General features: G+C 46.7%; 1 protein-coding gene across 3 annotated transcripts in view; it reads right to left on the reverse strand.

The window, feature by feature from the left end:
* Nucleotides 1-332: 332 nt before the first annotated feature.
* The window catches only part of N4BP1 (NEDD4 binding protein 1), an 82,913-nt gene continuing 67,604 nt past the window's right edge, over nt 333-15,641 (reverse strand). For 2 of the 3 annotated variants that reach the window (XM_077985645.1, XM_001109863.5), the window contains 5 exons: nt 15,442-15,572; nt 13,304-13,400; nt 9,620-9,727; nt 7,757-7,864; nt 333-4,872 (listed from right to left, as the gene is read on the reverse strand). In XM_077985645.1, the coding sequence (XP_077841771.1) occupies nt 4,515-4,872; nt 7,757-7,864; nt 9,620-9,727; nt 13,304-13,400; nt 15,442-15,572 (802 nt within the window). In that variant the 3' untranslated portion in view covers nt 333-4,514. Of the gene's footprint in view, nt 4,873-5,749; nt 5,895-7,756; nt 7,865-9,619; nt 9,728-13,303; nt 13,401-15,441; nt 15,573-15,641 lie in introns of all 3 variants that reach the window. The other variant, XR_013411604.1, reaches the window with a different exon arrangement.

A 15,641-nucleotide genomic window follows, 5' to 3' on the forward strand; every position in this document is an offset into this window, starting at 1 on the left:
ACAATGGCTTCTGACAGATCTGGGCCTGGTATCCCACGATTCCCACAACCACAGAGGAACTCTCCAGCCAGGAGTGACTCGGACTGGCGTAGCTTGGGCCAGGTGTCGACCCTGGCCTGGAAGCCTGAGTGCATCTGGTACGCAGCCTGCACCAGGTACCCCTCACTGGATCCATGTGCCCAGGATGCTGTGTGCTGGAGCCTGGCAGGGGAGGGAGAAGGGAGTGGAGTGACCCCAGTCCCACCCCAATGTCCCACCAGAGGGCGGTGGATTCCCGGCCTCTTACTAGTCCTGCTGCCAGATGCCGCAGTCAAGAAGGCACTGTTCTCCAGTTCAGTTGAGCAGACATTTATTGAGCACCTATCAAGTGCAAGGCACTGTGCTAGGCGCCGTGGGAAATACAGAGAACACAGGCGGTCCCTGCCCGCGAGGAGCTCACAGTCTAGAAAGGGCAGCAAGACACAGTACACAATCAGCGGCGGCAGCACCAGCCAGAGCGGCAAGTGCCCAGAGCAAGACACAAAGTGCTGTGCAGTCACAGAACATCATGGGGCTGCTTCTGGCAGAAGCACTGGAAAGGGGACGAGACTCAGGCTGGGCCTTCCAGGAGGGAAGTCATTTGGGAGAAGGGCATCTCTAGCGGAGAGAGGTCCGTCTGCGGAGCCCACAGGTCATGGGAAACGTGTGGCCACAGGGAGCGTCTGGGGACAGCCAAGTATGGCTGGGAGGTGGACAGCCACAGACATCAAGCTCAGGAGGTGTGAACTTGGTGCTCTGGTCAAACAGCCATTGCAGATCACTTCGCAGGAGGAGGGGTGACTAGAAGTATGTTACTGGAAGGTAAATCTGGCTGCATTGTGGTGTCTCGATGGCAGAGGACAGTGCTGGGAGGGGCCGGCCAGTGAGGGCCCACCACCCCTGGGTGTCTTGAGAGTAGCGGGCAGGGGGCAGCCAAGCACAAGGGCGGAGCAGGGGATCATACGGAGGGTGGGTGTGGAAGGAGGGAGGGACCCAGAGCAGGCTGCGGGTCTTGGGAGCCTGAGGATGCCATAGGGCTTCCTAGTAGAGTGGGAAGTGCACTCCTGAAGGGCAGGGCTGGAGGTCACTATAGAGAGGGGACAGTGGGGACAGGGACAGTGTGGCCCTAAGGGTGACTGCGGTTTCTCAACATGTGGTCCGTTGATCACCTGCATGGGAACTGCCTGGGGAATGTGCTCATTTGCAGATTCCTGGGCCTTCTCTAGAACTACTGGGCAAGCATCTGCTGGGTCATGCCCGGTAACCTGCATTCTTAACACCAGCTGCCCTTTCCAGCTAGTCTGCAAACCATTTGCTGAGGAAGAATAGGGTGTTAAGGGCTGGCTTTAGGCAAAAAGAAGAGACAAAAAGAATGAGGGAGGTCTGGGAGTGAGGGAAGTGGTGGGAAGCAGGGAAAGTCCAGTCAAGCCACGTGCGCCAGCAAGACAGCCCCAGCGCGGCCTTGCAGCCAGGCACCGGGCTGTCCCCAAGGGCTGCTCTCAGTCCACTTTCACTTGGTGGGCGAAAGCCACATTTGCAAACTGGGAAGTGGAGAGTGGGAGGTGAGGGGAAGCACTAGCAATGAATGAAGAGGATTCTTCTGGGAATCAGGCTGTTTCAATCTAAAACATCTGAGATAAATGGCAACACTGGGGAGGAAGGTGATGAACAGATGGAGGTGAGCCAGAGCCACTGCCTGGGCAAGTCGGCCAGGAGGCGGGAGGTGTGGGTCAGAGACACTGCAGGAACTGGGTGAAGATGAGGAGGTGCGAGGAAAGGGGTTGAGGGACGGTCCCACGGGCAGCCACACCTGAGGTGTGGGAGGCAGGTGGGAGCTGGGGGAGGGCAGGGAAAAGAGGCATTTCCGTGTGTAGATCTGAGTCCTCCCTCATATCCCAGCCGTGTCACAAGCCTGCATGGGCAGGAGGCCGGCTCTCCCTTCACTGGTCTCAAAAGCCACCCAGGCCTGAGTCCCAGCCACATAGCCGAGCCTGCCTAGCAATGCTGACCGGCCATCCAGGATGGCCCAGACACCTTCTGTCTCCTGAATGCAGCCTACAGGGGTTCAAACAGACTGCCTGCATTAAGGTCAGACAAGGCTCTTTTACTCCCGAAGACAGTGGCCTGGAGCCTCGGGAAGAATGTAGGCCAGGGAATCACCCAGCCCCTCAGGATAACCTCTCTGAGCAACACACATCCCGTCTGTTGAATGAGGGTGACATCTCTCTTCTGCCAGCTACTTTACATGGATGCCACGAAGTGGGAGAGCCTGAGCAGTAGACAGGGAAGCGGCGGGCAGCCCCGCTGCAGGAGGTAGACAAGCTACAGATACTTACGCAGCAGCCACACTGAGGCTAGTACTGGGGGAGGCTGAGAACCAGTAATGAGTTTTTAATGGTTTGATAATTTGGGTTTTTAAATATTAAATTTAACTAAACCTGAGGGGTTTCAGAAGGAATGATGAATTCCGTCTCATGCTGTCACTGATGAAGGGAACCAATGAGCACTTTGCTCTTCCTTCCTTCCCACAGCCAAGAAAGGGAAAGGGGACAGGCCAATCTCTCCGAAGCAATAGTCAGAACAGAAAGACTTACAGAACTCAAACGTCAAGGGTCAAATAGCTTCTAGAGCCGGGAGAAGTGGTGACCCCCTCAGCCTAGCCAGCACCAGCCAGCATGGGCGGAGACTCAGTCTGGCGGTCAGGGCGTCTCCTGGGTTTCCTCTCTGAAGCAGAGGAGAAATAGTGGGTCAGCCAGGCTGCTGGACCGAAACGTGAGCCAGAAGGCCAGAGTCACTGTAAGACAGCCCCAGGCCGCACACCTCAGTTGTGCTTTTGAAAACAGGTGCAAAGCTGAGGCATGGGAGCTGTGACTGAAGTTGTCCTCCTGGCTGGCCTTGTCTTCTACCTCTGCTTCCACAGCTGGGTGACTTGGCCACCGGCCCAAACAATGAACAACCAGGAGGTCCATGATTCCACATTAGGAGGCATCATGGACGCATCTGAGAGGAAACATGATTGAAGGACAAGCCTGGCCTCATGGAGAGCTCTGGATTCATCCCTTGAAGGATGCAGCGATCAAACAAAACAAAACCAAGAAGCAGGCCTGGAGGTAGCACTCTGGGATGCCCCCCAGTCCCCTCACCATGAACAAACCAGCACTGAGTCCTCAGCCTCCACTCCTTAGGCCCAAGAGAGACATGATCTACGGACAGGCAGGAAGCCGACTATGAGCAGCCTGGGGGCGCAGGTGCAAAATACAAAGCCCTTTGAAGACCCAGACAGTAAGAGTAAAGATGTTAAGATTGCCCAGGAAAAGAACTTCACTGACACTGAATTTGGGCAACACCTAGAACAGACAATATTAAGATATCAATTCTGAGAAAGACTCACAAGAAAGGCTGTTTAGGAGGACACCAGAGAGACAAACACAGGGAAAATAAATACAGGGGCTCTGGCCCCCCCACTCCCTCCCCCCAACAGAAGCTACTAATGCTATTTATTGGCTTGGGTCATTTTTGAGAGTAGAAAATCATTTTTTGGCAAAGCTGTACAAACGCCACATCGGGGCGTCTTCTGCAGTTGCGGACACAAGATGGCCAGTGACCAGGCTCTTTATTAAACTTCCTCACGACCCGCTATGGTGTTCAGAAGCTAAGAAGTGACTTCCAGAGCCAGGCCAGGTGTGTGGAGGCCTTAGCCTGTGAGCGTGTCAAGCCCTGGCTGGGGAGCCTGCTGCCTGCCCAGCCACTCCTCAGCTGTGGCTGTGGTTATGGGTATGGCCGGACGGCGTGCACACTGGGCCGTCCCCTTTTACGCAGGGTGGAAGGGGAAGGGTGGGACTCCATGGGCTCCACAATATCTTCTAGCCCTGGTATCCTGTGAGTCTAACTTCGCCCTGGTCATTCACCACGGCTAGGCACCAAGTGCCATCTAGTGGCACCGCGGGTCCACTTTCACAATGCTCCAACCAAAGACTCTGCAGGACAAACCAACTCTTACCCACTCTAACTCCGGGGGTGAGGGCAGAGGAGGCTGGAAGGGTGAGCACACTTCATGGTAGTGACGGGACATATTCATCTCAAGAAAATATACTTTAAGAGGTCTTGCTTTCCTTAAGAAAGCAGCTCTTTTTTTATTTATTTATTTATTTATAAAGGCTAACCATATCCATTTGTCAATATTTTCGGCTTTAAGGAAAATAGTTTAAAAAACATAAAAAGGTAAATACACTCAAGAGTAACTGCTATTAAACAGTTCTGAACAGGCAGAAAATGTAGACTTTCCTTTAACAGAAAATGTTAAATCTGTAATAGCAGCATAATTTATATATAGAAAAAAGCTGGTTTTGAAAACCCAGATTTATACACAAAACATTTTTTTTTTCTATACAACTGCGTTTACACTGGGAAATAAGTTTCTTCACATTCCCATCAAGTACAGGTGTGAGCTTGAGTTTGATCAGCCAGCCCTGAGCGCAAGCTTCTCAGCACAATCTTCAATCCAACACCATGGCAGAGAGCGCGTTTAGATCTTTCATGTATGGGTGGGCCACCAAGATCTGGTCTATTTTCAGTCTTTGCTCTGAGTCAGGGAAGATCTTCAGAAGGGCTTCCCTCAGCTCGTTGGTTTCTGCAGAAGATCGCTGAGCTGGCATGGGCAGGTTCTGCTGGAGATTGGGGAGGGCTGGCAGCAGTGGGAAGTGGGGCTGCTGAGGGAGCCAGTGACTTGAAGGGGCTCCCTGAATCCGGGTCGGAGGCTGGTGGCTGGTGCTGGCTGCCTGGGTGCCAGGGACTCTGAAGCTGGGGTCAAACATGCCCACATTTGGCAGGGCACTGAGTAGGGGCTGCATATCTCTGTGAATGGAAGCAAGTCCTGGTGAGTTGGGTTATAAGTAAATAAAAAATCACGGAGATATTTTAGAAGGTAGCTGCGGCAGGCCTTGAGGCTCAGGATGCCACTCCCTGGCTTCCAAAGGCAGGATGCAAGACTGAGGTGGAGGTGGTGACAGTAGCTGCCCACAGAGGAGCCTGCGGGGATTCCACTGACGCCATCTCAAGGTGTGACAGGGAATGAGTGCACTCTGTGAGGGAGCACCGCCCTCCCAGGTCTTCTGCTGTGAGGACTGACCCCATCTAGCTGTTTGGCTCTAACCAGGGTGCCCTTGGGAGCTTTCAAAAGGTTTAACAGGGTCTTACTCTTCTCAAGATTTTGATTTTGTGCAGGACCCTGGTTAACAGAAATTAGAAGAGACTCCTTTTGGGGAGAGTGGCAGTCCCCACCGACTCAGCCTAGATGAGGTGTGGGTGGGTGCCCACACTTGTATGCACATGGGTGTGTACGAGTATGTGTGTACAGGGAGGGCATCTGTATCACTCAAAAGCCTCCCACTGGACTCGACCTGCAGGTGAGAAATGAGGCTAGCTGAAGTTTCCCCAACTTCAAAAGCTCAACTTCAACAGCCCCTCTGTGATGGAAGTGATTCCCAACTTCTTAACCAATTTGTGAGCAGCTCTACAAAAAGCCACCAGGTGAGAGTGAAAAGGCAGGCAGGCAGACAGACCCCGTACCAGGTTGCTCAAGGAGTGGGAGGAAGCAGAGGACTCTCCTTCTGGTAACTGTGACCCACAGACGTGACTGATGCTCACACACGAGCATTGGGCCTGAAGCCCAGCAGGGGATTTCCAAAGTTCAGATGTGGGGAAGGAAAACGAGATGGACTGATGAGCGTACCAGGTGTGGAAAATGGCTGCCATTCTCTTCATGTGGGTAGAGAAGCGTGGCGTTTGGCAATTAAGTCCTCATCTGTGTCATAAAACCCAAAGGCTCAAAAGAGAAATGATTCACAAGACCAGGGAGCTGAAATTGTAGTGGTCTCCTAGGTAGAACAGACCACCATGTAAAAAAAAAAACCCATCACCACCTACCACTGAATCCAAACCTACAACTCCCAATGGTTCCTGTTACAAATGGAAAAGATCGGCTGGAAAGTGTGACTGCCTAAAAATGCTGAGAGAGCTGTGTGTCTTCCTCTCAGCTTAGACCCCCCCATCACACCCCCATGCAAATACCAGCTGGGAATGCACAGAGTGCAGTCTGGTTTAGTTTTTAAAAAGAGTAAACATCAGTCATGGGGTCCTATGATCTGCCTGTTAGGTTCACAGGCATCTTTGGTTAATGTCTGTTACCTAAGAATTCTGAAAACAGAAAGAACCACTAACAAGGTGTCCTAAAAACAAAACAAACCCAAACTACAACAAAGAAAACCTAAACTACCAAATCATTTTCAGATAAATATGGAATACTGGCTTTTCCATTCAGTAAAGGTAGAAAGTAATGGTCAGTTCCCCCAGGCAGTGATTCCTGAGCAGTAAGTAATTAATATAAGCATAACATGTTCAAAGCAAATGACTTTAGAAAATGAATGTAAAAAGACACTCACACATACAAAATGAGCCCATTAGGCACTCATGGTTCAGAGGGAGAGCTCTCACACATACATGATGAACCTAAGTAGTGTTCGCCAGTAAGTGACCACCAGCTTGGAAAAACAGCTTTGTTTTTTGTTTGTTTGCTTGTTTTTGAGATAGAGTTTTGCTCTGTAATCCAGGCTGGAGTATAGTGGCGTGATCTCGGCTCACTGCAACCTCCGCCTCCTGGGTTCAAGTGATCCTCCTGCCTCAGCCTCCCGAGTAGCTGGGATTACAGGCACGCACCACCACACCCAGCTAGTTTTTGCATTTTTAGTAAAGCCATGGTTTCACCATATTAGCCAGGATGGTCTTGAACTCCTGACCTGAAGTGATCTACCTGCCTTGGCCTCACAAAGTGATGGGATTACAGGCATGAGCCACAACACCCGGCCCTGGCTGTCTTTTTAAACCCACAAAAAGGCTGGACGAGGTGGCTCACGCCTGTAATCCCATCACTTTAGGAGGCTGAGGTGAGTGGATCACCTGAGGTCAGGAGTTTGAGACCAGCCTGGCTAACACAGCGAAACCCCGTTTCTGCTAAAAATACAAAAAATTAGCCAGGCGTGGTGGTGTGCACCTGTAATCTCAGCTACTCGGGAGGCTGAGGCAGAATTACTTGAACCTGGGAGGCGGAGGTTGCAATGAGCCAAGATCGCGCCATTGCACTCCAGCCTAGCAGTGAAATTCCATCTCAAAAAAAAAAAAAAAATCAATCAATAAAAATAAACCCACAAAAAAAGTTTGGCTTCTGTGTTTTCCTAGGATGAAAACTGAAAGGACTACAGTTGAAAATCTGGGATGCTAGCTACATTAGGTTCCACATATATGAAACCAGCACTAAATTTAAGGCTTGAAAAAAAAATTTTGGCCAGGTATGGTGGCTCATGCCTACAATCCCAACACTTTTAGAGGCTGAGGAAGGCGGATTCTTTGAGCTCAGGAGTTTCAGACCAGCCTGGACAACATGGTAAGACCCTGTCTCTACTAAAAATACAAAAAAAGAGCTGGGCGTGGTGATACGCGCCTGTGGTCCCAGATACTCGCGAGGCTAAGGTGGGAGGATTGCTGAAGCCTGGCGGGGCAAAGGTTGCAGTGAGCCGAAATCATGCCACTGCGTTCCAGCCTGGGTGACAGAGCAAGGCCTTGTCTCAAAATAATAATAATAATTTTTAAATGCCATTTTTAGTTGATAAAGACAGCACTTGCACTAAAGCACAAAGAGTTGAAACAGACGTTTTAATATAAGACAATCTGAAAAAGGAAATACCTAAGACAGACTTCCTTCTGAAGAAACTCCTCTAATCGAGGTCCACTTCTTCCCAGAGGATCATCAGGAACCATAAATATGTCCCCCACGAACGTGTACTGCAGCAGCCTACAACACAGAACACCATGAGGCTGAGAAACAGGGTCCTCACTGCCCAGGGCCTACATAAGGATCCCAAAGCAGCCACCCGATGCCAAAGCAACGGTCAGGTCAGCCTACAAATCCTATGACTGCTCAACTGCCTAAAAGCGGGGAAAACAACCAAGTCAAACCCTTTTAATGTCTGTTTTGGACATAAATACAATAGAGTCAGAACATTTTATCAGCCGGCCCTCAAAATTTCTCATCAAGACTTGCAGATTTGTACTGGGCTTAGGAAGCCGCTTCTTCTTCTAATATAACTTTCAATATAACTTTGAAAAATAAGATTTAAAGACTGTCAGCTTAGGACACAAATGCTGAATGAAGGTTTAATTTTTTGAATAAAACTGGTAATAAATGTGTCCATAAGCAAACCCACTGAAAAGAATATTTTTAAAAAGGAAAACGATATATGAATAAAGGAAATCTGAGGTCTTTAGACCACTATTTACCATATCGGGGAAAACAGAAAATAAAATAATCTTAAAAGTCCAAGTGCCTGTGCTTGTTGTCCAGGTCTCCTTTCTGCCTTGTTTTTGTGAATGCTGAAAGCAACAGCTTGGCTGGAGAACACCAGTCTTGACTGCATTTAAACCCTCCATGCATACATGGATGACTGTCAGTAAATACTGACAATGAGCCCAGGCAGAGGTCCAACAGAAACATGCCCTACAAGATTAGTGGCTCATTAACTGTGCCCAGAAGGTCAAAGACTGATTCTCATTCTCGGTTCAGCTATCAACAACAGCTTTTTAACAGCACAGGTGTCAAAACGCATACAGTAATTAACTCTCACCTGGGCTTTTGTAACAGACTCTTTTTCTAAAATCTTCTAATAATTTAGGAAAATATAAATACCAGGCAAGGTACAAGTGTGAAACCCCAACAGGGATAAATACTAGTTATCCTAGCTATATTGCGAGTTTTACTATATATTAGTTATACTTAGCATGAGGTATGTTCACTTTATGTTTTAAGATTTCTGGCCTATGTGACTTATCCCTGGCACTATCACAGCCCCTTGCTTTCTATTTTAAATAACTGGTCAGGTGATAGTTGTTAACAAAAAGTCCTAGCAGCCAGTGCCCACTCATCTTAGGGCATTTTTCAGCAGTGGACACCTTCATAGTTTTATTACAAATGAAAAACAGCAGTGAATGCTAAACTCTTGACGTAACTTTGTTTTATTTTGGATATCTAAAGATGTTTTCAATATAGATGATTAAACTGACCGTAAAAACCTCCAGAAAAGCATCAGATATTAAAAAGTGGAAATACTCTCTCCAGACCATGAAGAAGTGAAAGCCCAGTCAGCACACATTGCTTTTGGGCCTTTCCTCTTGCTGGAATCCCAGCTGCCATGAAGTTCACCCTTTCACTTCACAGCTGAGTAAACTAGGAAGCCGTTTGTGCTCCATCACACTTAACTGTGCCTCCTGCTGCATGCAGGAAAACTCTGATGCCCTAGAAGGCTGTAGTGAGAGCAGAGCATGTCCACACTCATCACTGCCAGCTCTGCTGCTCTGCGCCGGGCCCCTGCTTACCTGGAGGGGCCAGTCACCTATGAAGTGGGAGTACAGCACAGTCTTATGATACTTTGGTCCCTTATATTGCCTTCTGTGGGGCCAAGGAATATAGAAAACAAAACAAACAAAATGCACACAGAAACAATTAAAAACAAAACAAAACTTTTCTGACCAAAGACAAAGAAGAAAATATTACCTTTTTGTAATAATTTCTCTCCAAGAGACTGACTCATTCACAAATTCTCTGAAATTATCATTTGTCACAATTATACCACCAGTTTTGTCCGCTAAGTGTAGTAGAAACCTATGGTAATATAACAGAGTTTAAAATGAGCAACAGGCATCCTTGGCTCAGAGAAGCCATGTTATAAGAAAATAACAGAAGGGTTCCTCTTCATAGGAAAACCATCAAAGAATTTAACCAAGGCTAGGCCACAGAAAAGTTTAGCCCCTATCAACTGAAGATCAATCAGAATGGTGAATATCTCTAAAATTATTAGTGTGATTATAAAATAGATTGTCTTTCATACAATTTCTTTTGTTAAGTGATCTAAACTATAATTTATTCAAAAGTTGTATTATCAGTAAACAGTGTTAATAAGAATACATGAAGACCAGAGCAGAGAATGAGAGCTGACAACCCTGTGAAATCATTATTCAGATTTAAGTTACTGAGCAACAGTATTCTGGTTCTAAGATTAGCTGCTTAGTACAATCAGCCTTACAATTCTCTTTTCTTTTTAAAAATTCATAAGTTAAGCCGAGTGTGGTGGCTCATGCTTATAATCCCAACACTTTGGGAGGTTGAGGTGGGCGGATCATTCAAGCCCAGGAGTTTGAGACCAGTCTGGGCAACATGGTGAAACCCCGTCTCTACAAAAAAATACAAAAAAAATTAGCCAGGTGTTCCCTGTAGTCCCAGCTACTCAGGAGGCTGAGGTGGAGGATCATCTGGGCCCAAGCAGGTGGAGGTTGCAGTGAGCCAAGATTGTGCCACTACGCTCCAGCCTGGGCAACAAAATGAGAGTGTTTCCAAAAAAAAAAAAAAAAAAAATTCACAGGTTCACACTGCTCTGATTTAAAAAGAGGTATCTAGAATTGCCATTTTGTTTAGACTAAGTTATAGATTCACTCAAATGGAAGATATGACAGGATACCTGGTGATAAAAAAGGGAAAGGATGAAGCAGTAAAGAAGACTTCCATTTCACTGCTGATTATTCATGCTCAGACCCTCTTAATAATAAATCTGTGAGGATAATGTGAATTTTATCTCATAAGTTAGGGTGACCACATTTGTCTAAGGATATGTAGACCAAGATAATAATAAATTAAGGGACTCACTGGAATTAAAGGTACAGACAACTGCTTTTACTAGCAGTGATGAGTACCTAATGGGGATTTTAAAAACCTCAGTTTCAGAGATCTTAGAAAACCTTGGAAATTAAATATGACTTAGTTCTTTGGCTTTATTAAATAACATTTTACAAATGACTTCTTTTTTTTTTTTTTTGAGACGGAGTCTCGCTCTGTCACCCAGGCTGGAGTGCAGTGGCCAGATCTCAGCTCACTGCAAGCTCCGCCTCCCGGGTTCACGCCATTCTCCAGCCTCAGCCTCCCGAGTAGCTGGGACTACAGGCGCCCGCCACCTCGCCCGGCTAGTTTTTTGTATTTCTTAATAGAGACGGGGTTTCACCGTGTTAGCCAGGATGGTCTCGATCTCCTGACCTCGTGATCCGCCCGTCTCGGCCTCCCAAAGTGCTGGGATTACAGGCTTGAGCCACCGCGCCCGGCCACAAATGACTTCTAACTGGCATGAGTTGTAAGTGGTAATGTTTGCCACTAACAAAAACAGGCAGTAAGGCTTCTGAGTTCATGAATGAGAACATATATACATGTCCTCTGAAAACCCAAAGAGCCATATCAGCCAAACAAGAGCTTAGTGTGCATACTTGTGTGTGTGTTCCAACCCTGCTGGTGTGAGAATGAAGCTGCTGTGTTAGAGGACCTGAGCCCTGCAGGGTCCCTGCCTGTGTCACAGGGCTGGGCAGGAAGTGTCCTTCCATTCCACCTTCTAGTACTTCTCACCTATCCCCCAGGCACCCACATATGGTATCCTCTTTCGGCTCTTCCATGCCATCTGATTCTCACCCATCAGATCTGGTCTTGCATACCAACCTGGTGCAGGGCAAGGGACTGTCAATGAGAAGGCCCTTCTGGTGAATGAATATATGTCTGCTGTGGTCCCAAGCCCCTCATCCCTCTCCCCAGGCCCTCTTTTCATCTCTTACCCATTTGACTATCATTCACTAGCTTGGGTCACAAGCTAAACACTATCTTCAACGGAGCGGTGTTTTGGTGGAACACAGGCAAAAACACCAGGGGTGCTGTCAGTGCTATAAGCCAGATGAAAATAAACAGGGCAAATGCAGGAGAGAAAAGAATAAACAGCTACCACTAGGTTCCCAAATACTAGTAGATATGCTACTAATTTCATACCATGAGGAGGATTTTAAAAACTGGTCCTGTTTCCATTGGTTAAGTTTGGAACCTTCTCTTACGTTTCAACCACAGCAAAACTCCCTTCTGTTACTTATGCACATGTCTTCTCAAAATTCTTGAGGGCAGGAGGTGCATCTGAATCATGTATGTCCCCAGAACCTACCTCAGTGTATCAGATTTGGTTAGTGCTCAATAAAGTTTTTAGAAAAAATTTAAAAAGGGCCAGGCGCAGTGGCTCATGCCTGTAATCCCAGCACTTTGGGAGGCCGAGATGGGTGGATCATCTGACGTCAGGAGTTTGAGACCAGCCTTACCAACATAGTGAAACCCTATCTCTACTAAAAAATACAAAAATTAGCCAGGCATGGTGGTGCATGCCTGTAATCCCAGCTACTTGGGAGGCTGAGGCAGGAGAATGGCCTGAACCTGGGAGGTGGAGGTTGCAATGAGCTGAGATTGTGCCATTGCACACCAGCCTGGGTGACACAGTAAAACTCTATCTCAAAAACAAAACAAAATATTTAAAAGGCACAGACGAAATCTTGGTGACGTGGTGACTCAGATGCACTAGTACCTGCTGCCTGAGTTATATGCCAAGCTAAGAAATGCAGGCTTATGGGCTGGGTGTGGTGGCTCACACCTGTAATCCCAGCACTTTGGGAGGCCAAGGTGGGCAGATCACCTGAGGTTCAGGAGTTCAAGACCACCCTGGCCAACATGGAAAAACCCTGTCTCACTGCAACCTGCTAAACTGAAAATATAAACATTAGCTGGGCATGGTGGTACATGCCTGTAATCCCAGCTACTTGGGAAGCTGAGGCAGGAGAATCGCTTGAACCCAGGAGGCAGAGGTTGCAGTGAGCTGAGACTGTGCCACTGCACTCCAGCCTGCGCGACAGAGTGAGACTCCATCTCAAGAAAAAAAAAAAAAAAGAAATGCAGCTTACTCCTATCACAGTAGGGTCAGTTGAGACACTTCTATGACGTAGAAGAAACCCTGAGGACCCAGGCATTATGATAATAGGCTAAGTCACTGATCAAAAGTAGACTGGGAGGAGTTACTATTTGAAACCATTTTCAAGCCTGCCACACTAAGACAAGACAAATATTACTTTAAGCACCTACCAACCAGAGACTACAATATCTGCTTTTACTTACAGAGTTTCAGCCATGTTTTACTAAAACACAAAAACAGTTTCTTTTGTGATGTTTCTAAAAACTATGTAGCAAATATCACTGAGCATATCACCTTAATGACCACAAATATTAAACCCCCCGCATCAAGCAGGTCCTCTAAAAGTGTGGACCTGTTCAGCAGAGCAGGTGGCTGGCTCCTCACCACCCCACTCCAACCGTAGGAAGGAGAATGGCCTTTCATACCTGTCATCATGAGAAGCAATTCTTTCTCCAAAGACCATCCGGGCAGGAGTTAAAGATAATATTCCGAGCTCCTGGAGCTGGGTTAAGAAGTGCTGTTCTGTTCGTGGAATAAGTTGAATACACATTCAGAAAAGGGCTATCTTCCCAAATGTATCAAGAAATGAAAGTACACTCAAATGTTTCACTTGGAGAACTGTAGAAAACCTTTTTTCTACTGACTCAATTTTACTAACTCACTAGGAGGGAAAAAAAAAACAAAACAAGCAAGACCCATACTAAGGCAAAAACAACATATGAACTAACTTCAGTTATTTTTTAAACATAAAAAGATTAAACTCATTTGCTTCTTAAGAATAGTAGGCCAGGCACGGTGGCTCACACCTGTAATTCCAACACTTTGGGAGGCTGAGGCAGGTGGATTACTTGAGCTCAGGAGTTCGAGACCAGACTGGCCAACATGATGAAACCCCATCTCTACTAAAAATATAAAATTAGCCAGGCATGGTGGCACGTGCCTGTAATCCCAGTTACTCAGGGGGCTGAGGCAGGAGAATCGCTTGAACCTGGGAGGCAGATGTTGCAGTGAGCTGAGACTGCACTGCTGCACTCCAGCCTGGGTATTTAATGAAGCCTACCATCAAAAACTCTTTCAGAGCTATACTACAAGAAATGGAGGACAAAGAGAAGGATGATAAGAGACCCTGAGAGAGGGTAGGGGTGGGACTAGGGCAGATCTAGGGATAGGAGGGACAAATGGTTCTACCCCAATCCCAAGAAAGATCCTTATGCCAAGAGTCTGTTGAAGCCTCCTCCTACTGGCCGCCTATCCAACTTCTCAAAGGTGTCCATACAAATATTTGCCGGTTTTCATGGGGGATGGGTGGTGACAGTGGAGAATGGAGGGTCAAAGCTACATTTCAGAAAACCAGTAATGGGCAGAAAGCAGCTAAAAACTCAGGGTCTGAGGTTCCCACACCTACATTCCCTACAATGGTACTCACCACTGACTTAAGCAATGCAGAGCATGTAAGCATTAAGAGACTCCTTTGGCAGGGTGTGGTGGCTCATGCCTGTAATCCCAGCACTTTGGGAGGCCGAGGTGGGTGGATCACAAGGTCAGCAGTTCGAGACCAGCCTGGCCAATATGATGAAACCCCATCTCTACTAAAAATACAAAAATTAGCCGGGCGTGGTGGTGCGTGCCTGTAGTCCCAGCTACTTGGGAGGCTGAAGCAGAAGAATCGCTTGAACCCAAGAGGTGCAGGTTGCAGTGAGCCGAGATCATGCCACTGCACTCCAGCCTAGGTGACAGAGCGAGACTCCATCTCAGGAAAAAAAAAAAAAAGAGAGACTCCTTCAGGGACCCAATTGCAAAAATAACAAAATGAGTAGATCTGCTTCATTCCTTATGTACCCTCTGTTAAGATGAATATACTCTTCAAAATGGGGGAAGTTGGGAATACTTGGGAACTGTGGTTTGACCATTTCTGCCCCACTAAGTGACTAAATTTCACTTCCTGTTTAATGTGCTGGGCAAGTCTTGTACTCACTCACCCTCCCTCCCCACAATCTACTTTATTTTTCCAGGCACCCTGATGTGTTAAGTTGCCTGACACAGCCCTTTCACCTATCTTCCTATCATGACCTATGACACAAACAACCTGAAGTTTCTCTGGAACATTTCACGATTCATAGTAAGTTCAAATCTTTCGTGTGTGGCCTGCAGGTCAGCCAGAGTACTTTACGGTTAACAGAAATGATTTATATTAAGCCATTAAATAGACTGTTAAAAAGACATAACTTGAAGGGGCCAAATTTATGAAGTGACTTCAAAAATACTATCTAAACAGTCAGAAACCCAGCCTAATAAAAAGACATTTTTTAGAAAGTAAAAAGAAAACATGTGATATATAATGAACTCTTAACATAACTTCCTGTATAAATAACTATGTTAACTTTCCATCCTACCCCCTAGTATTTCTGATGCTGTGGTACTCTCTTCAATTGATGTTTTGCTAGGTGTGGTAGATTTACAATTTTATTTTTAAAGCTGCTGCCCATGGCACACAGCTCTATTCTAAACAGCATGTGTTGCAATTATAAGCTGACTCATTACTGAAAAAATCAGTTTGCCTCACCTGTGACATTAGGATCACGCCTTGTTCTCCACTGAGGGACAAATACAGTGATGTTTCTGTTGCCAAGCTTCCAAAAATATTCAACCGCAATTGCAATTCCGCGACAAGAAAAGAACTTTTTCAGACCATGGCTAGAAATAAGAGTAAAGAAAATAAATAAAATTTATTTCTGTTTAAAGCACAGTTTCACCATGAAAAGT

Source organism: Macaca mulatta, chromosome 20, assembly GCF_049350105.2.
Source record: "Macaca mulatta isolate MMU2019108-1 chromosome 20, T2T-MMU8v2.0, whole genome shotgun sequence".
NCBI classification, from domain to species: Eukaryota; Metazoa; Chordata; class Mammalia; order Primates; family Cercopithecidae; genus Macaca; species Macaca mulatta.